The 25,933-nt window shown below is 40.3% G+C and overlaps 2 protein-coding genes and 3 non-coding genes across 10 annotated transcripts in view; 2 read left to right on the forward strand and 3 right to left on the reverse strand.

Annotated features, from left to right (window-relative positions):
- The window catches only part of mbnl3 (muscleblind-like splicing regulator 3), a 36,208-nt gene extending 30,365 nt beyond the window's left edge, over positions 1–5,843 (reverse strand). For all 5 annotated transcript variants that reach the window (XM_086303186.1, XM_086303195.1, XM_086303204.1 and 2 more), the window contains exon 1: positions 5,533–5,843. The gene's annotated coding sequence lies outside the window, so the exon portion shown is untranslated. The remainder of the gene's footprint in view (positions 1–5,532) is intronic.
- Positions 5,844–8,126: 2,283 nt separating this feature from the next.
- hs6st2 (heparan sulfate 6-O-sulfotransferase 2) lies at positions 8,127–13,136 on the reverse strand. 2 transcript variants are annotated; one of them, XM_086303246.1, is made up of 2 exons: positions 12,077–13,136; positions 8,127–9,723 (listed from the first exon to the last, which is right to left on the reverse strand). In XM_086303246.1, the coding sequence occupies exons 1-2, from the start codon at positions 12,652–12,654 to the stop codon at positions 8,898–8,900; spliced, it is 1,404 nt and encodes a 467-aa protein (XP_086159372.1). In that variant the 5' UTR covers positions 12,655–13,136; the 3' UTR covers positions 8,127–8,897. The 2 variants fall into 2 exon arrangements, with proteins under 2 accessions (XP_086159372.1, XP_086159364.1); XM_086303238.1 differs by having other exon boundaries at positions 8,128–9,726; positions 12,077–13,135.
- Positions 13,137–16,934: 3,798 nt separating this feature from the next.
- Positions 16,935–17,007, forward strand: trnaf-gaa (transfer RNA phenylalanine (anticodon GAA)). The gene has a single exon. It is a non-coding gene; the product is annotated as a tRNA-Phe (tRNA).
- A 1,312-nt stretch (positions 17,008–18,319) lies between these two features.
- trnaf-gaa (transfer RNA phenylalanine (anticodon GAA)) lies at positions 18,320–18,392 on the forward strand. The gene has a single exon. It is a non-coding gene; the product is annotated as a tRNA-Phe (tRNA).
- A 790-nt stretch (positions 18,393–19,182) lies between these two features.
- On the reverse strand, positions 19,183–19,255 carry trnaf-gaa (transfer RNA phenylalanine (anticodon GAA)). The gene has a single exon. It is a non-coding gene; the product is annotated as a tRNA-Phe (tRNA).
- Positions 19,256–25,933: the final 6,678 nt, after the last annotated feature.

Genomic DNA, 25,933 nt, shown 5'->3' on the forward strand with positions numbered 1-25,933 from the left:
ATTTCATGGCATTCATTCCAATAAGTGTTAAGCTACTTCTTTGTTGCCCTGTGATGGGTAGCTTTCTTGTAATAAGCTCCAACCACTTCACAGCCTTGAATTAGATAAGAAAGCTGGATGAATGGATGGATACTAGAGAGAGGACAAAAGGTGGATCAAGTCTGAAAAGTGAAGCTAATGTAAGAAGTGCCCGAAACCTGCATTATTTTTAATGGTCCATAGGGGACAACCTCTCTGGTTATAAAAAGACTTCTGGTTGTGTAGAAGCCTATGAGAAAAAAAGTGCTTGGCCAACTTGATCTATGTCCTCAGTAAACACTTTCCTATTGACTTTATTGAATAAAATTTTGAATTTAAAATCCATCTCATCACATGCAAGGTCCCGTTTTACCTCAAAGACCTCATAGTACCATATCACCCCAGTAGAGCTTTTCATTCTCAGACTCCAGGCTTACTTGTTCCTAGAGTACTTAAAAGTAGATTGGGAGGCAGAGCCTTCAGCTTTCAGATCCCTCTTTTGTGGAACCAGCTCCCAGTTTGGATTTGGGAGACATCCTCTCTACTTTTAAGATTAGGCTTAAAACTTTCCTTTGTGATAAAGCACATAGTCCCTCAGCTGACCCCGATCAGGTGACCTTGAATTCTCCCTTAGTTACACTGCAATAGGTCTAGGCTGCTGGGGGTTTCCCATGATGCACTGTTTCTTTTTCACTGACTATGTGTTAATAGAGCTCTTGTCATTTAATAATTAGTTATTATTAATCTTTGGCTCTCTTCCACAGCATGTCTTTTGTCCTGTCTTCCTGACCTCACCCCAACCGGTCATGGCCGAGGGCCGCCTCTCCCTGAGCTTGGTTCTTCCAGATGTTTCTTCCTGTTAAAAGGGAGTTTTTCCTTTCAACTATCGTCACTCATAGGAGGTCAACTGATTGTTGGGGTTTTCTCTGTATTTTGTAGGGTCTTTACCTTTTAATATAAAGTGCATTGAGGCGATTATTGTTGCTATATAAATAAAATCGAATTGAAAAACACTGAATTTATGAGCTGAACTGTAAATTATAATCACAACAACACACCTCAGCATCCGTTGGCCTGTTGCTGTTGGTAAACTGATGTCCTTTATGTAAAAAAAAGTAAAATAAATAAATAAATAAGACTGGTAGATGTTATGTATATGCTAAAAATGGGTCAAGCGTTATCCCACTGCAAGGTGGTTGCTAGGCAATGTGATGGCATCATAAGGTATTAAGCACAATTTATCTTTTGTATAGTAAACGTTATTGTGAAATAAAATGGATGGGGTATTTCTATGAGGTTTTACTGACGCGTAAATGCCAAATATCAGGTCATTTTAGCCTGTTGCTAGGAGGTTGTTAAGCAACATGATGATGACATAATATAGGACATAGCCAAGAACAGGGGCTGGCAATACATCTTCCCAAGAGGCCACATGACAAAGCTGAGATTCTCGTGGAGGGCCACACCTATAATTTGAATTTAATTCCGCTCAGTGTTAATTTTAGTTCTTTATAAGCTTATTGATGCGGCCCTCTACAACAGTGCCAGTTTCATATGTGGTTCCCTTAAGGAAAATCAATTGCCCATCCTTGGCTAAGAGCTTTCAGGGGCCTAAGATTTATCTGTTTTCTAAGTTTCGTTGCCCAACTCCTGATAGCGTAGAAAGACTTTGCAGACAAGGAAACAAACACACAGTCAGACAGACAGAGACTTTGTGTATTATAGTCAGATTATTAGAGTCGGAGAGGAGGATAATCCAGGACGCACCACGATCACTGGAATGAGCATGCACTGTAAGTGGTTTCTTTGTCAGACCCACACCTTTCCTCTTCATATATAGCTCTAAAACACCATGAAAACACTTGAAACGGTGTAAACTGGTCAACCAGGACTCATTAACATACTACTGCAGCTGAAAAACTGTAATCTCTGTTAAAAATAGTTCAGGCTAATAAGACATTGACATATCAACAGTCTCAATATGTTTTTAAACACAGTTTAGAATTGACATCTACTGCTAAGCTGCTTTGTTGCAAAACCCGACCTACCACAATAGATCTGACAGGAGGAGACCACAAGGCACACGAGTTGAACAAAAAGCCAGTGAGCACGGAATGAAGAAGCAGACAGAGTGAAAGGGTTGACTAAGAAAAAATGAAAGAGAAAGAATTTGGTTCTTACACTAAATGCTGATCAGGAAACGTGGGTGTGATACTGCATACTTTAGTTTTATTAATGTTAATTATCTGCTCAAACACCACAGATAACAAAGTGCTGTTCAGTGATTAAACATAATATATCCAGGAAAGGGTTTATAATGTGTATATTAAAATAATAATGTCTCAATGAAGTGTATATATGCACAATTACATTGACAAATAATCCCATTTGCAATGTTGACATACAATGACTTGCTGTTTAAAGACTAAAGCATGAATATCATGCTTATAAAAAGTAGGTTATGGCCATGCTGACACACCAAGAGCTGGAGGTAATCTACCTTAATTCTGGTTGACAGATAAACTGATTTTAACTAATGAAACTAACTTTCTTAAAATACACTTCCTTGATCCTCTGATTAATTAATGATTTCCAGATACTTTTTGTCTTCATCTTTTCACTCATGTTGTGACTAAAGTTCATTTGGATCAAGCAATTCTTTATAGGTCAATTCATAATCAACATTGGCTTTTTCACCATTGTGGGAATGTTGGATTCACTTATTTTGCTTGTTAGCAAGCAAAGAAACTGCGTGCAGGTGAACAAAGGAAAACAACTTCAACATTTTTAGACTTGTGAAAAGAGAAACTAAAGTCTTCTAAGCAGCTCTGCTGGGAATCTGCAAAAGCAGCAGGCACGTTTAAGCTTCTGCAGGTCTGCTAAGGCCCGTCAGAATAAGTGGCAAATAAGACTGCGTGAGTTTGTGGACACCACTGCAAGGTCACAAAGAGTCAAACAACATGATGATTAAGGGCTTTTTTAAGATAACTCTTAAGGGGGAAATCTAATACTATATCATCTGTAGTGGGAACCAGAACATTGACATCATTTTGCACTTTTGCTTAAAAAATATTGATCAATACAAAAAAAAAGCTGCTGATTAGTTTTCTGGCAACAAATTACTTTTATTTATGTTTTCGGATGCGCATTTTAGACTTTTACATAAGATATGGGGTAGAGGATGAGCCCACTACAATGAGGACTACAGTCGTCAGTGTGTGGGGTCACCTGCGCAACCAGGGCTACAGAGACGAGCCACGATTACTTTCTGATTAGAAAACTGATGATCTGCATTCCTGCTTAGTTAAAGTCGAGCTGTACAAACGAGTGTACTTTTTTTTTTACATAAATAATCTCAGCTGATGTAGCACAAACAGGTGATTACAGGGATGCAGCACGGTGAATAAATACAGACTGCCCTAGTTATAACAGTGATTAAACCGCTGCCTGTCCTCCAGGTTTCTGCAGCGAGCAGAGGGGCTCAAGGAGTCAGCAGGTGGGGGTCAACACGTAGGTGGCTTACGGATGGGGGAGGACTGACGCTGGCTGCTGTTGACACCAGCGCACTGCGTCCGTCATCAAACAGGGTGCACCGACAGCGTAACCTTCACCGGAGCTCTGACGTCTGCATTATGTCTGGCCCGTGGGCCGGCTGTCACCTCGACAGGCACACTAGCAGGTAGCCTAATACCAATAAAAATGTAGGAGATACAGAAAAAACAATCCAGTGTTTCTTTTGCATAATGGAGCATTTTAGTGTTTTCCCCAGCGGTCCAATTTGAGTGGCTTAAAACTGACCTTTCTCTGCTGTTTGTGTTTATTTTCAGTCGTTAAAAGCTGAGTGTTACTGGTTAATGCTGCGTGTTGACAGAAACAACAATAGAATAATAAAAGCAGAGTGGGTGAACTTCCTACATCTGATCATATATTAATGTTAGATTGAGCAAAAATGGCCTTTAACCAACCGGGGGAAGACCGTGTGGGATTTTTAAAACTGTACCCTGGAAAAAATGTTTTGGTTTCACACGAGAATCTCTGAGTTTCCTGTGGGAGTTTTTTTGTTTAATCTGGAGTTTCCTCATTCCCCCAAAGCCTGGTGATTTCTACTTCTAGAGGACACAGGTAGTTATGAAACAAAATACCAAAGCTGTGAAAGCACATCACTTATCTGCAGGTTACAACCCAGCAAACAGACAGCTTTTTTTTATAGGAGTGCACACCAGGACAACATCAATGAGCAGGTGATTGATTAAAAAAAGTGAACAATCCATAAATCAGAATGAGAGCAAAAGCCAGCAGCCAGGAGAGAGAGAGACGGAGCAGAGTAATTAGGTTAAGTATCAGTAATCCCTTCAGCTCATTAAAGCGCCACAGCTTCCATTCAAGCAAACTTACAACAAACCTATTTCATCACTTAGGACAACACCGATCATATTAGTCAGAAGCATGCAGCTCAGCTCGTCCATTTCACGCCCTTCACCAGTTTTGAATGAGAGAAAAACTCTCAGTTCACTTCCTTGTGTGGCTGCTTTCGATTGGAAGTTTCACATCTTTGCAGCGAGATAATAAAAGTTATCTATTTTACAGCCGAGACAGTAAAAATATTGTGCATCCCTGACTCTGCAATCGCTGCTACAGTGTCGGTGAATGGTTTTATTTGTGCCATAAAAGATGGAGGGCTGTTAATGTGTGTCTGTGAGAGAGGGGAAAATGAAAACAGGTTATGTGGGAAATGCAGCTGTGTGCACTCCTGTGTGTGTGTCAGTTTATCTGTATTTATATTAAGTAAAGAAAAACTAGCTAGACTGGTACAGAGTCCACAGCCTGGAGGGAGTGTGAACTTGTCCTGACAGGCTGCACTGTTAGATGAGTCTGATATGATGGCAATACATACACTCACGCACGCACACGCACACACACAAGCACTGCATACAGTTTAGGCAGGGAAGTAGTGACAACACAGCGTCGCATGGTGGCTTGAGTGTCTGACCTCATACAGGACAAACAAGGACAAGGCTGGCCGCATGACAGCATAGATAGAAACCTGCAGGGTTTAATAGCTTTACAGTCGATATTACTGTAGAGAGGCTGACTCGGGGAGTAATTTAACACCGATTATTTTTAAAATATTTGGTGCAGTTCACTCTGGGGAGAACACAAAAAATAAATAAATAAAAATTGGACTTTAAATGTCCAATAAATTATAATTCTCCATACAAGCTAAAACGCTTTTCTCTGCACCACTTGTCTCCACACAGCGCATTGCACTCCTCTACCAGACATGCTCTTAAGCGTGCAAATACCTATAAACGTTATTACTACAATGCATAGGTGTAAAACGCGGCGATTTACGCACGCCTTTAGCAATAACCGAGGCAGCTTTCAGTGTCCACGCAACAGGCTGCAGTCAAACAGGGCACATTAAATGGCTGCAGCACGGGTTAAATACGAAACTCACAGTTATTACAAATGCGTCAGGCTGCGCCAGTCTCTGCGTGCTCTGCGCTCTCTTACCTGTCCAAGTGATCCGCCGGGCTCAGACGTCTCCTCCTAAAAACGTAACGTCGGCTGAAATGTTTGTTTGATCGTTGTTTTCTGTTTTTCTGCACAGACGGGGTGTAACGCACTCAGCATTGCCTTAAAGCGAGGAGAGAGAATTAGGGGAGGGAGAAGGAGAAAAAAGGAGGGGGACGCTTGCTGGGTGAAATAAAATAAATCTGAAGCGAGTAGAAAATTAAAAAAGCGTGTTGCCGCAGGGGAGTGAAAGGAAGAAGAAGAAGAAGAAGCGGGCTCTGTCTACAGGGCAGCTCAAATGCAAGTGAACACAACACAGAGAACAGATTTGTAAAAAAAAAAAAATTCTGAGGGAGGGCAATGTGGAGAGGGAGGAGTTGGACGAGCGTGTGTGTGTGTGTGTGTGTGTGTGTGTGCGTGTGTGTGTGTGTGTGTGTGTGTGCGTGTGTCGCTTACTTGATAACATCATTAAGGGAAATCAGAGTCACGACTGAAGGGAGGCAGGTATGAAGGTGGACCGCCATAACATGTAGCAGGTAGATAAAGCAAGCTCTATACGTGCATGTAGGTGACATCATATACATTCAGGTTCAACGAAAGGCTTACCTGAACGATTCCCCAATATAATATAATATAATATAATATAATATAATATAATATAATATAATATAATATAATATAATTTTAGTGTCTAATGCTTGTGCTACACTACTGTGCAAAAGTCTTGAGCCACTTAAAAAAAATTTTTTGCTAGAAGATGGGAAATACTGTGTTTACGGCCAAAAACTATTTTTCCCAATTCTGAGGAGTTTAGGAGTCAATATCTGGTGTGACCACCTTTATTCTTTAACACATCCTGAACTCTCTTAGGCAAGCTTTCTCCTAATTTCTTTAAGCAGTCTCTACAAATAGTTCTCCAGGCGTTTTGAAGGCTTATTCTTGGGGTGTTGGCTGTCTTGTCTTCTGTTCTCTGTCAAAATGATCTTACACTGCTTTAATAATGCTGAGGTTCGGGCTCTGAGTGGAGCTATCCATAATTTACATTGTTCTTTTGTGTGTTTCTATCCTTTGATTTTCATTCTAGTTCTTGTGTACTTTAGCCTTTGCTGGATTTCTTAAGGACATGACTGTCAAATACCATCTAAAAATTAAGTGGACAAACTACTATAATTATAAATATAGGTTTTGTTTTTAATATTTGGATGAAAAACCTTTACAGTCAAAGTCTGTCTGAAGTCTAGAACCCATGGACATCACCAGATGCTGTGTTCTGCCAGGCCTTGACTGCAGTCACCTTCAGTTGTTTTTCTGCATTCAGTTTTGTACTAAATAACTGAAAAGCTGCTCTGTTGGGTTGAGATCAGGTGACTGACTTGGCCTTTGAAGAATATCCCATTTGTTTGCCTCTTGGGTTGCTTTTGCTTTGGGTCATTATCCATTTGCACTGTGATCATTTTTGCAGCATTTAGCTGAGCCCTGGAGTACACTTCACAACTTAAAGCTGCTTCTATCAGCAGTCACATCATCAGTAAATATCATTGACAGGCTTTGACTAGCAGCCATACGTTCCCATACCATAATATCACCTCCACCATGTTTGACATGTGATATGCCACGCTTCAGATCGCAAGCTGTTTCTCCCCTTTTCCGTGTGTATATATATATATATATATAAATCTTTTTTCTGAAGTGTGAAGGATCTTTTACATGTTTTTTCTTCTTGTGGCAAAGTCTAATCTGACCTTCCTGGATTTGATTGTTACTGGTAGTTTTCACCTTGCTGTAAATAATCTGTATTTACATTCTTGATTGTTGACCTTCACAATGATATGCCTCCTCGAGAGTGTTCTTGACTTTTTAGATGTTAGAGTTGTTTTTCTTAACTATAGAAATAACTTTAGTTTTCTTCTGTGGTCTTTTCAGGCTTTTTGGTGTCACCGATCTGGTCAGTACATTCATTGTTTTTAACAATTCACCAGATTGTTTATTCAGTGACTCCTAAAGTTTATGCCATCTCTCTGATAGATTTATTTTGATGATGACCTCTCTCTCTTTGGGCCTCCTTTTCAAAAATATAAAGCTTTAAAGTATAAATTTAACACTTTGAATCGAGTTACATGCCTTGCCTGACCATGAAACTACTTATCAGAAGCCTCTGAAAATGGGGGGCTGTTTATAAAAACGACTGTGGTATAGTACAGAGGCTACCATAGCAATAGTGAAGTGATACCATGTTTTTAATACACTTTTAAAAAAGTGTGTTAAAATGTTAGTTCCTTAAAAATACCTAAAATGATTTGTTGTTTAGCCTAATTATCTGCAAGTGTGCTCATTTTGAGTTAAACTAGCATTCAAACAAGGTACACTGGAGTAATATACGCCTGCTTATCAGGATTTTAGATTCCTGTCAACAACCTTATACATTTCTAAAAGTTACTAGTATTAAATCAAAGAGTAGCCAATAACTTTTCACAATCTGGTAAACTCCAAATAATAATTTTCCATTTGCTGTGCTAAACATTTATTTAATATTTTATACACATCAAATTTTCCGAGGTGCTTTTAATGATGATCTTAATACTACCCAACCGAATTCAAGAAAAAGCTATTACCTCCGTGAGTATCAGGAAGTTGCTGTTTCATTAAGGTTGCTTCAGCGCTCCCTGCTGGTTTTTCAAAGGTCTGCACGTGCAACACAAAAGCGTGCACTCTTTTGTGTTGCATTTGCAGACAAAAGGATATCAGCGAGGAAAAAGGAGACATCTCCATTTGGGAAGAACAGAAGAGCAATTCAGCAGATGCAACAGCATTTGTTTTATATTAAAAACAAAAAGCAAAACAGACACATTCAGTAATTGTACAACTTTAGCAGCTAATGTTATACATTGAGGTATCTAAAAAAAAACTCCATTCTCATTTTCTGTTACTAAAAAGACACTTGAGATCACAGGTACATTTCGAAATGTACACACCGCAGACCAGACAATGATTTGGCAAACATATAGATTATTAATCACAAGAAACAGTGTTTGTTTTCTTAAATAGAAAAACATATTAAAGTGTACCTTTGCAACAAAGAGGAATAAAACAACAATTTGTTGTTTTAGCTACATTATATTAGGAGTTCAGGTAGGTTCAATATGTAGTGTTGAAGGTTAAGTACCATCACTGAGACCGATATAGCTTGCCTTTCTGTGAGTCCATGTGGGAAAGAAATATAATCAATATAAATAATGTGTCGTTTAAGACTGTTCAATAGGACATCTGTGGAAGGTATATGCTAAAAATAACTTGGATATATGAAAACAGACAAGGCAGAAGTTGGCACACTTAGCATTAAGACACCCCACTGCTCGTACCCATCGCTACCACTGTTCCACGTTGTCTAAATAGTCCTCTAAAGTGCTATTCTCATCCAGATCCCACCAGTCTGGGAGTGGCACTTCAGACGCCACGCTGTCCTCAGCAGGCTTTTCTCTCCGCCGCTCCTCGGTTACAACAGAGCGGCTGTTGGTGGGACGCGGCGTTTCTGTGGGCTTCAGCTGCCTCCCTTGGTTTGTTCTGAGCCCAACACGGAGCCGCCTCCTCTCCTGTTGTCGCCTCTCCCTGGCCTGCCTGCGCTCCTGCTGCCTCGCCAACTGGAAACGCTGCAGGAAAAGGTCGCGGGCGTACTCGTATAGCTCTACGTCCCATCGGTTCAGCTGGCGGATTCTGCGCTGCGTCTCTGGAGGTACCTCCACGCTGGAGGCGCGTGTGCCGTTGAGCTGCGTGAAGGGCGCGATGAACTCCAAGTTGAAGGTGCGCTCGAACAGGTACTGGGTCTTACGCTGGTACTCGGTCAGTCCAAAGAAGGCCATGCCCCGCAGGTTGCGTTTGGCGCTCTCCAAAAGCACTGCCCAGCGCTCCTCCTCGCTCATGGTGGAAACGTTGTAGCAGCCAACCAGGCTGAGGTCAGCCAGCATGCGGGTCTGCCGGTTGTTGGCTAGGTTGTAGGGACAGTCCATGAACTCCTGCAGGGAGCAGCCTGACCAGTCATCTCCTGAATAGCAGCTTGGCAGCTCTGACAGCGTTGGTGAACGTCCATCACACACGTGTAATGAGGCCTTCCACGTGGCGCCGCGCTGTACGTGACGCCACTCACTCAAGTAGCGTGATACAGGGTCTCTTAAGATGGTGATATAATAATAGTTCCTGCTGGAGAGAAACAGACACAATTAGATCAGTAATAAAGTTGTAACTAACAATGTTCTGATTTTTTATTTCATTTAGAGCTGAAGTATTTGATTCTACTTTCGTTCATACAGTTTTTCCTGGCTCACAGTGGGTTTGTATACAGTTTAATCAATGGGTGTGTGTTACCTTTACTGAACGGAAGTCTGTGCATTTTCCTGCTGTTTTATGGCTATTATGATCTAAAGTTGAACACTGACAGTATCAGAGTTTTCCTTCAGTGGAAGGTCTAAACCCGTTTGGTTGGTGCCAAAAAACTTTATCAAAACAAAACAAAAAAACTGCTTCATAATGTTTGGAGAAGGTGAGATTGGTGAGCAGTAAAGAAGATGCTGATAAATGCAAGAAACCATCTTTAAACCTAAAGCGACCATTTATGACCCCGTTATATTTTACACAGGATACTTCTGTATTGTCTCTATGCGCTTCTATCATACCGGTGCTGTTTCCTTTATCAATGAGAGATATTTTAAAATGTTCTACTGTAATTTAGTTGTGGTTTTTAAACTTTCTTTGAGTTTTGGCATCACAGTCTCACCAGATCTTTTTGCCATACTTGGCTGGTTTATAGGGGATGAGTTACCTCAAACTCCACCTGCCTCTAAAGCTGCTAAATGTTCATTCACACAGGTCAGTACAAGGGATATATTCACAATACATATAAGATTTGAGTAGAAATGCAAACATTAGCCACTTTTCCCTAGAAAGCAGGAAGTTTGTCCATGGCGTGCCCGTCTGTTCTGTTTGTACTTCAGGATATTTCTGAATCTAAATCTATTAGTCTTGTTTCGCTGCAAAACATTACAACACAGGGATTAGAAGTGGAAAACTAAAATAAAATCAAAGCACATAATTGACCCCTGGCAACTTTCCATTATCCCTGCCACACCAGTGAATTAGTTCCTTTAAAAACAACTCATGCATCGCTTCTCAGTCACCTTGAAGTTGAAATGCATCATGCTCAGCAAACATACTGACCCGTCTTTCTGTTTTTTACATTTCCATGTACTGCAGCACCATGCACTTTGCATACCTGGAATGTACAAGCAATCATGGCTAAACATAGAACAATTACAACAAATTGCTGTGGCATTACAAAGGTTTTCCTGCATACATAATTAATTTTTTTAAGTGGTGTTTAATTTACTCAAACTTTAAATACACTTTTGTTGGGATTGTTGTAAAGCAAACTATGTTTTTGTGCGATAAACACTTTCCCAGAACTTTTGGACCAAGCAACTCCCACACCACTTGCCACAGAAATACTGTTAAATGCCAAAATGACCAGCTTTATTGTGCAATTGTACTTATATACATTTTGACAAATATGTTATCGTTTTGACTTATTTGTTTTTCGCCAAAAAGGAAAGATAATACTAATTAATGTCATTGGATGGTCTGTTCAAAGCTAAAGTGGAGAGACTAAATGATAGAGTGGAAGAAGAAATTTTTATCTAAAAACTTCCTTTTCAACTTGCCAGTAAACCCACAATTTTCCCTCTACAGCAATCATTTTACCAACGAATCATAGGAAAATCCAGCCCCTTACTAACGAGGTCTTCCTCATCATTAATATGGTCATGAATATTTGCATATTAATAATCAAGGAACTGACCTCTCAGCCCATTGTTTATTCAGTGGACTAGGTTCAGTTATTGTGTAAATGTATTGTTTATAAGGTTGGGGAAACCTGCAGTAAAGTGAGACTGAAGGAGCCACTTGGATATGTGACAAAACATTTCTCCCAATGAAAACGCTACGTCCAGATGAAAAGAATCAACCTTTTGGGACAGTGTAAAAAATATCAGCTCTGTATTTACTTGGTACCATATCGATAAGAAGCTTTGCACTGTGCCACAGCACTAGCCTTCACCATATGTTGGAAAATCTCCCCCCAAAACCCATAAACCCATTTTGAATCAGAAAACCTTGCATTAGGAGTTTTTTTTCCTCTTGGATATTGACCATTTAGGATTACTTGTATAGTAATCTCACTATTATAGTGAATAAACAACTAGACTGTGCAATTGGTGGAAAAACTGGACTATAGTGAATGAATACGTTTTTTTCCTGCATACAATCACGAGCTCTGATTTAAAAAGTGTTAAAAAGTTTTTCCAACTATTTTTAAGTGTTGTTTAATTTACTCAAGCATAAAACAATCTTTTGTTTACAAAGCTGACAGGAAAATGCGCAATTATCTTAAATAAAGCAACAGACAAGCTTAATTACGAAGTGATTACCCCATTAAGACTGGGGGGAAACCTCTGATGAAAGGCACCAGACCCACTGAGCCCCCCTTTTTTTTACCAACCTGGGCAGACTCCTCGGAGCCTCTCGGGAGTCCATGCGTGATGGGACACAGCTAGTCAGCTCAGTCCAGTCTGCGTGGAGGCCGCAGCTCCATCCGGTGGAGAAACGGGAGAAGAGCCAGGTTTCCTTTTTACCTGGACGGAAACAGGTACACTTCTTCTGACCTGCGTGACACTCGCAGGGTCTCTCTAGCTGGATATTTCTCACCAGATGTCGCCCAAAGGTCGTCCCCCCTGTCTTCTGAATGTGCAGAAACACTATGACATCGTCCCCTTTGATATTGAAGTCTACGACGCGATTTAAGTCTTCTTTGGTGAAGTTAAAACGAGGGACAAACCGGGCCATAGCGCCGTCTTCCGCAATGTACGGATCCTTCTGAAACCCGTCCGGGAGTTCGCTGTCCCCTACCCGGGTCCCAGTCGCTTTGCCGCTGTTAAACCAGGATCCCAGCCGGTGCAGCGCCTGGCACTCAGACCTGCTCGGGCACACATACTGGACCATAATTACGCCAAAGAGCATAACCATGAGCAGGACGATCAGAAGCCTATGGTGGCTGCTGCTGCTGGATTTCTCATCCATCTTCCAGGGACGGACAGCAGACCATCACTCTGGCAGTCTGGACTCCGGTCTCAGACGGGGGAGGATCTCGGGGAGCAGCGTGTGTGTGTCCGACGGATGAAGCCAAAACAACAACAATGAGTCTGTTAGGCAGCCAGAGAGTCAGGAAATCAAAGCACGACGAGCTCAGCGTTTCCCCGGAATATAAGCAACGCCCAGCGCGGCTCTCCGTTAAAGCCGCCGTGTGGTCCTTTCGTGAGTTTCCATCGGCCCCATAAAGCCAACAGTTCCCTGAACACAGCCCACCGCGTCCGGCGCGGCCATCGATTCTTGACCTTTCTACCCAGCAGCCTCCGCGCTCAGTGTGGCAAGAACAATTACGTCATCCAGCAACGTCCCAATCAAGAGCCACGACAGGGTCTGCGCCTCTTCCTGACCATGGAAAGCATTATGAGCACTGTTCCCTCTAAGCTGCGTGACACGGTCTACGCACAAAGAATTCCAACCTGAATTCAAATTAAAATATACACATAACAAGTCATTCTGTGCTGTTTTGCAGTGTGAGTCAGTGAGTGACCGGTGACTGGCGGCTCCAGCCAATGACAAGATTCACATTTGTATATCAGTTTTCAGTTTTATTTGTCATATGCACTCACTCACTCAGCAGCATGATACAGTAGAATAAAATAAAATAAAATAATAAAAAAAATAGAAAAATAGTAAGGAGCAAAATATTAGAGAGACGTGGTAAAAGAGAAAAGATGACTAAATATATATGTATCTATAAATATAAATATATGTGCACTAGTGATTATAGTATAGATTAGAGTATCAAAGCGGAAGACACACTAATGACAACTCGTCCAACCACTGGAAATGTGAGTAGGGAAGTCGAAAAATTTAAAGTAAAGTTTAGGGTCTCAGTCAGATTTTTGCACAGCTAGTGTCATTTATTTACAATTTTAATTTGTGGATACTGATCAATAAATACTGTCACTACTTTATGAGTAGTAGAAATACAAATAATTGTGTCATTATCAGAGATGGGAATAACGGCCATTACTTTTTTCAGTAACTAGTAATCTAAATAATTACCATTTCAATCATTACAACGCTGTTTTATATTGTTATTATTGTATTACATTGTTGCTTTTTAATGCCATTTTTATATTGTTAAGCACTTTATATTTATATTGTTAAGCATGGCTGTTTGAAATGTGCTATATAAATAAATTTGACTTTGACCTTGTTACTAACAAGAAAATGTGGTGTGGACTCGTTACTATGTTTCAACGCACAGAACCTGTCTTCAGCTTGGAGCTAGGAGGAGGAGACAATAGCACATGTGCTGCTGATTAGCTGAGGAAGAATAAAGTAGTCATGACCAAATTAAGATGACATTGCAAAAAGATGTTATGTCAACCGAAGACAACTATTCCATTTTTTTCTGAAAGTGTGGACTTCAAACTATATACCAGTTTTTAAATTGTGTTGATTGGCCATGTAAAACCAGAGTTATGATTAAAAAAATATATGCCATGTTTATTCCTGAACTATCATTGTTTATATTTACTGCAGGAAGAAACTGTAAAAAGCACTAAAAACCTCCACCCTTTCCTATTGGTGGAAAAATGTACCATGTTGACAAATCAACAAATTATATGGCAACATGGCATTTGGATGTTTAGGAAGAAGGGGACGTTGTAGGAGTGACTGCGGAGGGAGATGTGAGAGATTTGTGACGTTAAGCCTGTTTGAAGTCGAAGGTTAGTGTGTTGCATTGTGTAATTAGTGTGTTTTGTGTGTGTAAATAATTTGTGTGGCATCTTATTTGATACAGACTGTAGCAAATTGGTACAGTTCAAGTTATTTTTACTTCCAATAGTGTTAACATACTACACAGGTCACGAACAAGATTTTTTACAGTTTTCATTGTAAGTGGGATAAAGCACTTAATTAAAAGGATTCTAAAAGAAATGTAAATACTGTAATTCGATTATTTTAATAAACCATGTAACTCAGATGAATTCGATGCTGCTGTGACCAGAGTGCACATGTTTGCTGTTGCGCACAGTGGTCCAAGGGACCGCTCAGGGAAGTTTGTGTGTTTGCTCAGACACATGAAAAATTAGAGGGAACATTGGTTATGAGGTCAAAGAAAACTTAGAAAAAAGATTATTATTATTATTATTTATTTGCATTCTTATGTACATACAAATCTCTTGGGTGTTGCACAATGTAGGACTTAAAATAAATAAATTCCTTTTTTGTTTGCTTGTTTTTTGTTTTTGCTGATGTCTTTAAGTCAAAATTTCAGGTTAGCATCTCGAAATTTCAGCTTTATAACATGCCTGGTACAGAAAACAGATTGGTTTCTAATTTCACCTTTATGGTTTGTTTGCTTTTAAAATAAATAATAAAATAAGCAAACAAACTGAGAATTACAGTAGTAAAAATGACATTGTTATTTTAGAAAGTGGAGCAGCCAGTTCAATTTAAGGTTTAACAGATTTTATTGGCTCTTTAATCTAATGCTCTCCCAAGAAAAAAACACAACTGATGAACTGGTCCACATCACATGAACGTTAATTAGAACTGTGCTGTTTTTCATTTCCACAACTTCTGGATATATTTAAAGTTTCAAGGACATGACCATATTAAGGAAATCCTCTCTCACTGACATCATACAAAGGCAACTACAAAAAAACTGAAACGGAGCATTTACACATTTAGAGGTTTTGGGAAATGTTGTTGAAACTTGCAGAAACCTTTATAGAGGCATAAGTTGTTTACGTATGTAATTAAAGAAAGCTTGTCTTCTTATTTAACTACAGTGGGTTTTCTGGGAGGTGACCACAGAGTTTTTAGGGTAGAGTATTTAAAAACAGATCACATTTTTCTTACATTTGCACAAGTAGAGGTAAACAACTTTTGAAGCAGATGTGCCTGTGCAAGTCAGACTTTTTCTTTTTGCAATTTAAAAGGAACCATTCAAAATGTGATCATGGTCTTTACCGTATAAAAGTGAATTAAGGTCACAGTTATTGCAAATCCACCAAGTTACTGCAAGTGATGCAAGTAAGGAGTTAGCCCACTGACTGTTTGTAGTCGGAGACACTATTATCACTGGTGTCTCATAGCCGAAATAGCTCAGCTGGGAGAGCGTCAAACTATAGATCTGAAGGTCTGTAGTTTAACCCTGGGTTTTAGTTGTTTTAAGTGGCATCACTGTCATTGATAAATTTAAGTTCTGATGCCAAACTCTATCCTCCAAAATGACAATGCTTTCACCCACAGACGCTGCTCACGTTTGGATTGTTCTGAGAGTATTGAACTGCTCTGCCATGCTTGTTCTGTTGGTGTTTAATAGGTTTGTGTTGGCTGTTTTCATCTTCCTTTAGCTCTCTGAGGACACGATAAATGTACCATAATTGGAGATCTATTAAATAACTTCAATGACTACATTTAAAATATATCAAGAAAGACAAAACAACTCACAAAATAAGCCATAAAACCACCACAAAAGTACTAAAACTAACAGTCAGTTCTTTCCATCTTTGCACTCTCCCCACCTTTACTGCACATCGGCACATAAATAAAACTGCAAAGTACTAATACATGAATATATTGCCTAATATAACTAATATATTGATGTCTTTATTTTCCTGGCACAAAGAGGGAAAAAAACCCCAAACAAATAAATCATCAAAATAATATCAGTGGTGTTCACTATCATGTCATTTTAAACAACGTTGGTATCAGGCTGCAGTTTATCAGTCAGTGCATTCCTGTCTGACAAACTGGTAAACACTGGTTTCAGTGTCCATTATGTTTGCTTCTATAGAACCACATGCTGCATGTGACTTGCTTCACCCTGTCATGTGACTCATTGATATCACCTCATGTAAGATGCCTGCTCATAATGACCTACGCCATTTTTGAATGGACAACTACCACTAGGGGTTAAATACCTGGGACTCTACACCTTTTTGGTTTTACAACTGAAGAAGCTTCTTGGATGAGAGGTGAAATGTCTTCAAGAAACTTCAACAAGTCCAATTGCTTTATTTATAACCTCCTTAGACTACCATCACCTCGATGACCAAGAACCCACACAGTCTGACACCAAACTTATATCCTCCAAGATGCTTGGCCCCATAGAGGCGTTTAAACTGAAGATAAAGAAGAAAGGTGATTGAAAGTGGCATGTTCTTGATGCCAGACATGCTGGTCTGACTGCTGTTTGAGTACCAGCTAATAATATTTAGCATCAGAGGCACCACCTTTCATTGCACAGCATAGCCGAAATAGCTCAGTTGGGAGAGCGTCAGACTGAAGCTCTGAAGGTCCCTGGTTCAATCCCGGGTTTCGGCAATTTTTTTGCTTTGATGATTGTCATCCAGATTTTAGATGAAATTCTGCAACCATCTGACACCAAACTCTGTCCTCCAACATGACAATGCTTTCCCCCACACAGGCTATTTAACTTCAAATGTTCAAGGTCATGCTTGTGCTGGTGATTTTTAAAAGTTTTTTTGTGGGCTAATATGACTGAAGTCAAACGAGACTGAAAAAGTCACTTGGATGAGTGACGAAACATTTCTCCCACTGAAAACACTACAGAGGAACAGAATCAACTTTTTGGGATGTCCTCACCTGAATCAAGAAATTTGAGACACTGAATCAAAGATGTCAGCCCAATATTTTTTAACCTTGTCACAAAAAACAAAACTATGGCTTAACTTATCTTTAGCTAGGGAGCATTTCAAACAGATAGGAGAGACCTCAGGGTATAATTTATTTAACTTTTCTCTTGAGAAGTGTAGACGATATAGAGATTTGAATTAAGTTAAGCACTGTCTTGCATTTATGGATTCTCCAAACCTTCTTCCCATTGAATATTAGTGATTGTAATACCTAACTCCTCTTCCCATTTAGACTTGATAAAGAACAAGTTCACAGGGCTCATTGACATTAGACTCTGATAGATGCAAAAAATACATTTCTCACTAAAAGGTGAAAGTTGGAGACATTTATCAAGAAAGGAATTGTTAAGACTCTCAAAGCTCTGTACGTATTTACTGACATAGTCTCTTATCTGCTGGTGTCTGAAAGTCTCTCCCTGGTAGTTTGTATATCTCTTGTAACTACTTGATAATGGCAAAGACACCCTCCCAGTATAGATTACTGATTGTACAAAGTCCTACCTGTTTCCAAAGTCAAAATGTAGTGTCTAAAATAGATGGTTTAAAAGATGGATTGCCTGAAATGGGCATGATAGAGGATAAAGACTTCAAATTAAAGTGTAGTTTAATCTGCTCAACAATACATATGGTGCTGTGTATCACCACATTGCCGTCATACATAGACTTATCCGTGGGCAAGAGAGACACCGGTATAACTCCTATGCAATAAGGCTGACAAGCTTCCTGCTCCAGTTGCAACCATGTAGGGGGATTAACACTGTCAGCTAGCCGGTATGTCATGAATTTTATATGTGAAGCCCAGTAATAGAACAATATTTTATCTTTGTACAGCACTTTGGCCAACATTTTGTTGTTATTAAATGTGCTATATAAATAAAGTAAAGTGTATTTTATTGTCCCACACCAGCATGACTGATTGGCTTGGTTGATTGCAATCTTATCTCTGATTGGAGTGTGTGGCACTATGGGCGCAGATTGTGGCCGAAATAGCTCAGTTGGGAGAGCGTCAGACTGAAGATCTGAAGGTCCCTGGTTCAATCCCGGGTTTCGGCAATTGTTAATGTTTACGTGAACCCTCAAATACTCCTTAGCAATGTGAGATTCCCTTTAACCCACTTTATCAAGCTGGTACGTGAGTATGAGCAAACAGCACATAAGAAGGCTCGTCTAGCACAGCATGAAAAGACTAAGACCAGGCAACAAATGTACTTTGACCCACTTGTTGTGTGTTGGAAACATTGTGGATGGAAGTTTCTGCCTTTCTCAGTAATGCAAAGGCGCCAACATCCAACATTAGTATGGAGCAGAGGAAGGCACTCACATCGCTTGGTAATGACAACCATATTATCATTCTTCTGGCAGTTGAAGGTAGGTGCATGGTTTTGCTAAACCAGAAAGACTATCATGAGAAAATGATATCACTGCTCAGTGACGAAAATATTTATGAGCCCAGAAAGCGGTTACAGGAAGAGGGTTATAGATTGTCTGAAGTAGTTAGAAAAAAAATACTACACTAGACCTACACCAAGTCTCCCAACTTAGCTATTTGGGCAGGGTACTACTATTATGCTCGTGTCACCTAATAGTACCTTAGTGGATTTGCAATAACCGTGACCTCAAGGTACTTTAATAAGGTAAAGACCTACAATATCAGAGAGAAACCCGACCATCAGACGATGCTTTATATGCAATCCCAGTATAAGGCTTTTCCAGTGTCCTCACTTTTCAACAGCTAGAAGTTTGTTTGTTCTTTTCTATGAATTCAGCTGCCTAAGGATTTCTGCCACACCTGTGTGGTGTTATATGCCAAGCAGTAATTTAGGGTCAACATAAAAGAAAGCATTGCCGAAACCCGGGATTGAACCAGGGACCTTCAGATCTTCAGTCTGACGCTCTCCCTACTGAGCTATTTCGGCTTTTCACTGATATAAGTAGTGCAAGTGACAGTGAGATTTCCATCAGTAATGGGGGACATTTAAAAGCTGATCTGTACCTTAAACCAATGCATACCGTTCATTATTTAAGGTTTGACTCTCAACATCCACTGGAGCACAAACTGGGTATCATCAGGACGCTAAAATATAGAGTGAACACCATCCCCACAGACACAGCGGCCAGAGAAGCAGAAGAACATCACATCAAGAAGGCCCTGAGCAAATGTGGTTATCCCAGCTGGACGTTTGTCAAAGCTGGGAAGGCACCTAGAAAATGCTCCAAGGGATCCAGGACAGAAGAAAGACAATTGCAGCCTGAGCGAAAACCTTTAGTGATCCTTTATGTGTCAGGAGAATCGGAAAAGGCAAGATGCATTTTCTCTAAACACTGCATCTCTGTGTGGCTTTCAAACCCCAAACCCCATGTTGTGCCAAAAATTGGTCCACCTCAACGATCAGGTCCCTCAGCACAAACAGATTAATATAGTGTTAAGTGCCAGGAGGATTTCTTTTATTTATACATCAGAGAAACCAAACAACCTCTGGTTACGCGTCTGGCACAACACAGAAGAGCTAACTCTTCAGGCCAGGACACCTATGGGCCAGTGGCCACTCTTTCAATGATGAGGATGTACACACTAACCCTAACCCCAAACCTGGACAAGGAGGACTGCTGGTTTGAGCGGAGGTTTGAAAATGGTACTCATGGCAATTGAAACAATGGTCATTAATAAATGGTCTTTTATCAGTGGTTGTGGATCATGGTCATGGCAATTTAGATATTAATGATGCAGCCTGATGCATGTATTAATGATGTTCGCCAGTGGTGTAAGCTTCAGTCATTATGCAAATGTACAGTTTATAAGGGTGGGGAAACTTGCAGGGAGCTGAGACTGAAGAAGTCACTTGGATGAGAGATGAAATGAAACCTCTCATCCAAGAAGCTTCTTCAGTTGTAAAACCAAGAGGTGGACATTTAACCCCCAGGTAAATGGCCTGTATTTGTATAGCACTTTACACTACATTCAGTCATCCACCCATTCACACACAGGAGATAGCAAGCTACATTATAGCCACAGCTGCCCTGGGGCACACTGACAGAGGCAAGGCTGCCAGACACTGACACCATCAGGCCCTCTGACCACCACCAGTAGGCAACGGGTGAAGTGGCTTGTCCAAGGACACAACAACTAAGACTGCCCAAGGCGGGGCTCAAACCGGCAACCTTCCAATTACAAGACAACCTGCCAACTCTTGAGCCACAATCACCCCACAAGAGCCCCTATTGAACCCCAAGTGCTAATAATAAGATGTCCTTAAGAGAGTCGCTGATCCACTATTGATCATGTGCCTCACCACACGAGCCAAGGTGTGAAAAGAAGGCGTGGGTCATTATGAGCAGATGTTTCGGGTGGCTTACAACTGTCTGCACCTACAATGCAGTTTTGAAATCCTTTCCTAGGCGCATGGACCCCCACTGGCATCTTGGATGAGGTGATCTCAATGAGACACATGATAGGAGACACATGATTGGGTGAAGCAAGGTTTGCTGCTCTCCCAACTGAGCTATATCAGCAGCAAAGCATCAGGCACAGAACATGTAGGCTGGAAAGAAGTCACATCCAGCATGTTGGTCTATAGAAGCAAACATAAAGGGCACTGAAACCAGTGCTTACAGCAGGAATGCACTGACTGGTAAATTGCAGCCTGATACCACCATTGTTTAAAACGACATGATAGTAAACACCACTGATATATATATATCTTATGTCCTTGTCTTGTCTTGTGTTTTTACTTACTTTTCCCTGGAACACTCTCTCACAGTCTGTTCTCTAAAACCTAAAAGAGGAATTATGGATTTGATCAACTGGTCTCTGAATGCAATTGACACCCCTTCTCAATGAGAAGTCTGGGCTCGGGTGAGCCTGACTGCTGAAGATATCTACCTATTCGGAACCATGATAACAGGGTTCTTGCTGATCGGAGCTGGCTTGGCCCTGACTTATCGAAGAATTAAGGAAGCGGAACCGGCTGTTTAAACCCCCACAAGGCTGCCCGCTGGGATTGAAATGGTGGGACGAGGCGTGAGTTTCTCAAAATGGGCTCATTGAGTGCAGCACGGAGAAGATCTTGGAGAACGCACGGCTGCCGTGAATACTCAGAACAAGACCTCTGAGTGAAAAACTGGATTACATCTGGAGGGGCTAGCTCGAATAACACCTTTGAGCGCAAATTTGATCACATCTTGGGGAAGTGCACTGCGGTCGTGAGTTCTCAGAACCTGCTCTTTGAGCAAAAAGAACGACAACATCACGGAACGTAAGTTTGGATAACATCATAGAAAGCTCACGGCTCTCCAACGGGAGATTCAGAGACCAGTGTTGGACTGTTAGAACAGCTTTGAAATTCATATGAGTTGTTCGCACTAAAGTAAAAACCGTCATCACTTCATGCGGAGACCCTTTCGGCGCCAGCTGCGGCCTCAAGGCTGGAGCTGAACAAAACACCCTGATAACGACTGTGTTTAGACTGTTCCCCCCATTCCATGCAAGGCCACCTGCGTTGGCTGGAAGACTGTTTACTGGGCGACTGGGCGAAGGACACTTTCTCAGCTGAACTCTGGACACACACACACACATACACTGATATGCACACACTGATCCCCCCTCCCTTTCCAAAGCCTTTGATGCTTGTGCCCTACCGGGGAAGATGGCAGTCGACTGGACCAGCGCAGACATGCTGCAGGACCGGATGCGCTGTCTACACCGGCTCTCTCTTACCCTTTACCCGCCCCTGTTGCTTGTCTTGTGTTTCTATGGTGTATTGATAGTCATGTGCTTTTTGTGCTGAGGTGTTTTTTCTGTTATCAAACTGTTCTCCCACTAGGAGCTCAGTCTGAGTGGAGTTTTTTTTCTCCCCCTCTTACCTCATGTTATGTATTTTCGTTGTTTTTTTCCTATCAGCCTACCTTTCTGACATGTCTCCCCAATGTGATGTTTGTGTAAAGTTGGTCAGAAGGTTCCTTTGTAAGTGTGCATGCGCCATTAGCGTGCTGCCTGCTGTAACCCTAATTTCCTTCGGGATTAATAAAGTATTCTGATTCTGATATTCCTTTGATGGTTTATTTGTTATATTATATTATATTATATTATATTATATTATATTATATTATATTATATTATATCATATCATATCATATCATATCATATCATATCATATTATATTATAATTTGTTATATTAGGCAATATACTAGTGCATTTGTGGTTTACAGTTTCAATTATGGGCTGATGTGCAGTAAAAGTTGGAAGAGTGCAAGAATTAAGTTTTTGTCTTCCTTATTTTTTTAGGTGCTCTTGTAGTCATTAAATTGACAACAACAAAATCTAATGTGTTACCCCTGCCTTTTCTTTGTAGATTCTCTCAGTTGTTTTTGGTTCTGCTTTAATCTTCTGCTCTTAGTTGGTGTGAAACTGAAGCCTTCTCGACATAACTTGAGCTAATTTTAGGAAAATATGCTTTGGTTTATCAGCAATCTGAGGCAGCGGGGCTTGTACAGAGGAGAGGAATGTCACCGGCCCCACCCCACATTCCCCTCTGCCAGACTGAAGCATCCAGTTTGGACCCCTGTGGGGGCATTTAAAAGACGTGTAAGATACAGTGAATCCCTCTCTAAACCCACAACACCGCTGCTGTCTTATCTCACCAGCTTCTTTATGCGCAGTAAATTGCATTCCTGTGGTGTTTGCAATGAAATCGGCATGACTTACTTCCAACACTGAAAAATGTTCATCTCCCTTGAGCTAATTAGTCTTACATAATCACTCAGCAGGAGCTACAGAAAGCAAAAATAAAAACTCCAAATTTACAAGTCTAAAGTAAAGTTCAAAGACGACTTACATCGTCACACATGTGGTGTTATTTAATGAGGATTTCTGCGCAGAGCCCGAAATATCCGCCGATGAGCTCATCGATCACACATCTGACAGATAAACCAGAAAGATCATTCCCTCTGCAGGGTGATCGTTACAGCCTCTTATTCGCCATCTGATTTAAAGGGATCAAACGGATGACGTCGCCCTCTTTCGTCACTGAGCCACAAATTTGCAGATCGTTTATCCGTTATGTCTCACTCCTGTTGTCATATCGACTGTGGCTGCTGCTTTTTGAACCTTTGTGTTATAATAATTAGATCGAGGCTGCCAGTAATCTGAGAAAATCACTAATCCAGTTTACCGCACTATGTTATTACTGAGACACTTTAATGTCATTAGATATCTGTTGTGCCGTTTGAATACATAAAGAAAGCCAAGTTAAAGTCTTTTTATGATATAATAAAAAGATGTATTTAAATTGTGCTTGTTTTGCTTTTATTCTTTTTATTCTTTTATTTTTACTTGTTTCATTTAATTTAAGTCATGCACATTCTATTTATTTACCCCATTTGTAATAGGTTTTGTTTAATCATACTGCTATTAAAGAAATCCCCCACCTATTTTAAAATTGTTGTTGTTGTTTATTTGTTTGTTTTCAAATTCTGGTTCATATTGGTTCATATATTGGTCACACAATTGTACTTTTATCTCATTATAGTAATCTGCAGCCAAAATGATCAACTTTGTCAGTCTATTTTTTTGTGGATTCAGGCTTTTAGATGCCATTAAATATAGAGAGAGCAAGGAGCCATTGATTTCTCCTTTCTTTTTAAACTATGCATAATGTAAAAAAAACAAACAAAGACACAAACAAAAAAAAACTAAATGCATTGTGCACAAGCATACTAATAATGGGTGAATCATCTCTCTTAAGATTTAGATATCAGGATCATATTGGATGAGATCACCATGTTACACGAGGTTAACTACAAATCAATTACTCCAGTGAATGACAACTTAAAACAATGCATTTCCTGAATAAAATGCAGTGTGAACGCTGATATGTGATCATTTCTTTTAGCTGAAATCCTGTAATTGCTGAAATATTTAACTGAAATACACCGAATCATTCACCTATAAGTCAAAGTGCAGACAGACGCTCACAGAGCAGTGAGTTACTGTGACACCTACGGACCGTCCACCTCACACCTTTAAGTCTGTTTGTGATGAAGTCTAAGTGCTGAGAGAAATCCTCTGTTTGGTTTTCTTTTGAAGGCTTTGGGAGTTTGAATTGAAGGATTTTTAAAAGAAGCCAATCCTCTTTTGACACTGGTAAGACTAGAAAACTCACAAGGCTTGTAGTAATTTGGAGATTTCTTTTTTCATTATGTTCACGTAACACAGGGGTGCCCAATCCCAGTCCTCGAGAGCTACCGTCCTGCAGCTTTTAGATGCATCCTTGTTCCCACACACCTGAATCAAATGAATGGCTTGTTATCAGGCCTTTGCCAAACATGATGGCATGCTGAAGAGATCAAACCATTTGATTCAGCTGTGTTGGAGTAGGGATGCATCTAAAAGCTGCAGGATAGTAGCTCTCGAGGACCGGGATTGGGCACCCCTGACGTAACATCTTAAAAAATCTGCAACGTAAATGACTTTTCTGTTTCAGGTGTGGGCAGTGAATGTCATTAATAAAAGGAGGGACATAGAGTTTCAAGCCCAGATGCTCCTTAAACTGCCAAACCTCCTAAATTTCAGTGAGTCACATCTGACATACAATTGTTGACAGTTCAGCTATAGTCTTTCAATATATATGTTTAAAGGATCATTCTCATAACTTTATTCATAGAACACCCAGCAGGTAGAGCATAGCTTCAAACTGCTCACCGCACAGGATGTGGTGATAGAGGCAGTTCCCCACATCCTGCAGGGCTTCTGGGAGCTTCCTCCTCGCCTCTTCTTAAACATGGCCTAAGCATACTGTATGAGCATACTCTTCACCAGTGTCACAAAGGCCACTTTGGATCGAGTCTCCAAAACTATCACAGCAATGGAAAGCTGGGAGATCAGAGAGAAATATTCACCTGAAATTCTGCTCACTAACGTTGCAAACTTTACACCAGTGATGCTCACTACAATTGCCGATGTAGCAAAAAACCCCACATTTTCTAGATCTTTAAACCCCCTTCTGAAACTCCACCAATGCCTGACATTCTTCCCAATGAAGTTTTAAAGTTTGAATGGTGTCTGTTGGTTCACTTATGTGGAAGTAGTTAGAGTTGAAAGAGGAGTACGTTGAATGAGAATTTGAAGAGTCTCCCCATTGAAATATTTTATAAATTTCCCCTGAATAAAGTTGACAATTTAAAAAAAAGAAGAAGAAGAAGTTATAAATAACAAAAATAGAAGCACACATGTCTAAAAGATGAGAACTCTAATGGTGCTTGAATGTTTTTCTAAGTTGAAGGAGATAACCCGCAAAAAATGAACTGAATAAAAATAGCGTCTCAATACAAGCATTCAAACTAATTATTCAAATTTCTCTGGGTTAGTTCATGTGAGCCAAAAGCTCAGGTCTAAACACAGTTTGTGACAATTTTTTCTACTTTTGGCTATATAATATGATATGGATATGATTGTGTTAGAGGCAGACAGTCAATCATTAAAAAAGTTGGTTTAAAGGGAGGGTGACCTTAAATCAAGGATAGGAGCTATGTCAAACAGTGAGTCATGCAAAGCAGAGTCCAAGAATAGAAACGTGGAGGTGGAAATGATAATAATGTG

Source organism: Aulonocara sp. 'chitande type north' Nkhata Bay, linkage group LG2 (genome assembly GCF_057382095.1).
Source record: "Aulonocara sp. 'chitande type north' Nkhata Bay isolate Kocher_YH1m ecotype deep benthic linkage group LG2, A_spYH_male_GT1.1, whole genome shotgun sequence".
NCBI classification, from domain to species: domain Eukaryota; kingdom Metazoa; phylum Chordata; class Actinopteri; order Cichliformes; family Cichlidae; genus Aulonocara; species Aulonocara sp. 'chitande type north' Nkhata Bay.

Coding starts and splice junctions, on each gene's coding strand:
- hs6st2 (XM_086303238.1), bottom strand. CDS start 12,654: ATGGATGAGAAATCCAGCAGCAGCAGCCACCATAGGCTTCTGATCGTC. Junction 9,727..12,076: donor GCTCCGAGGAGTCTGCCCAG/GTTGGTAAAAAA, acceptor GTTTCTCTCCAG/CAGGAACTATTATTATATCA.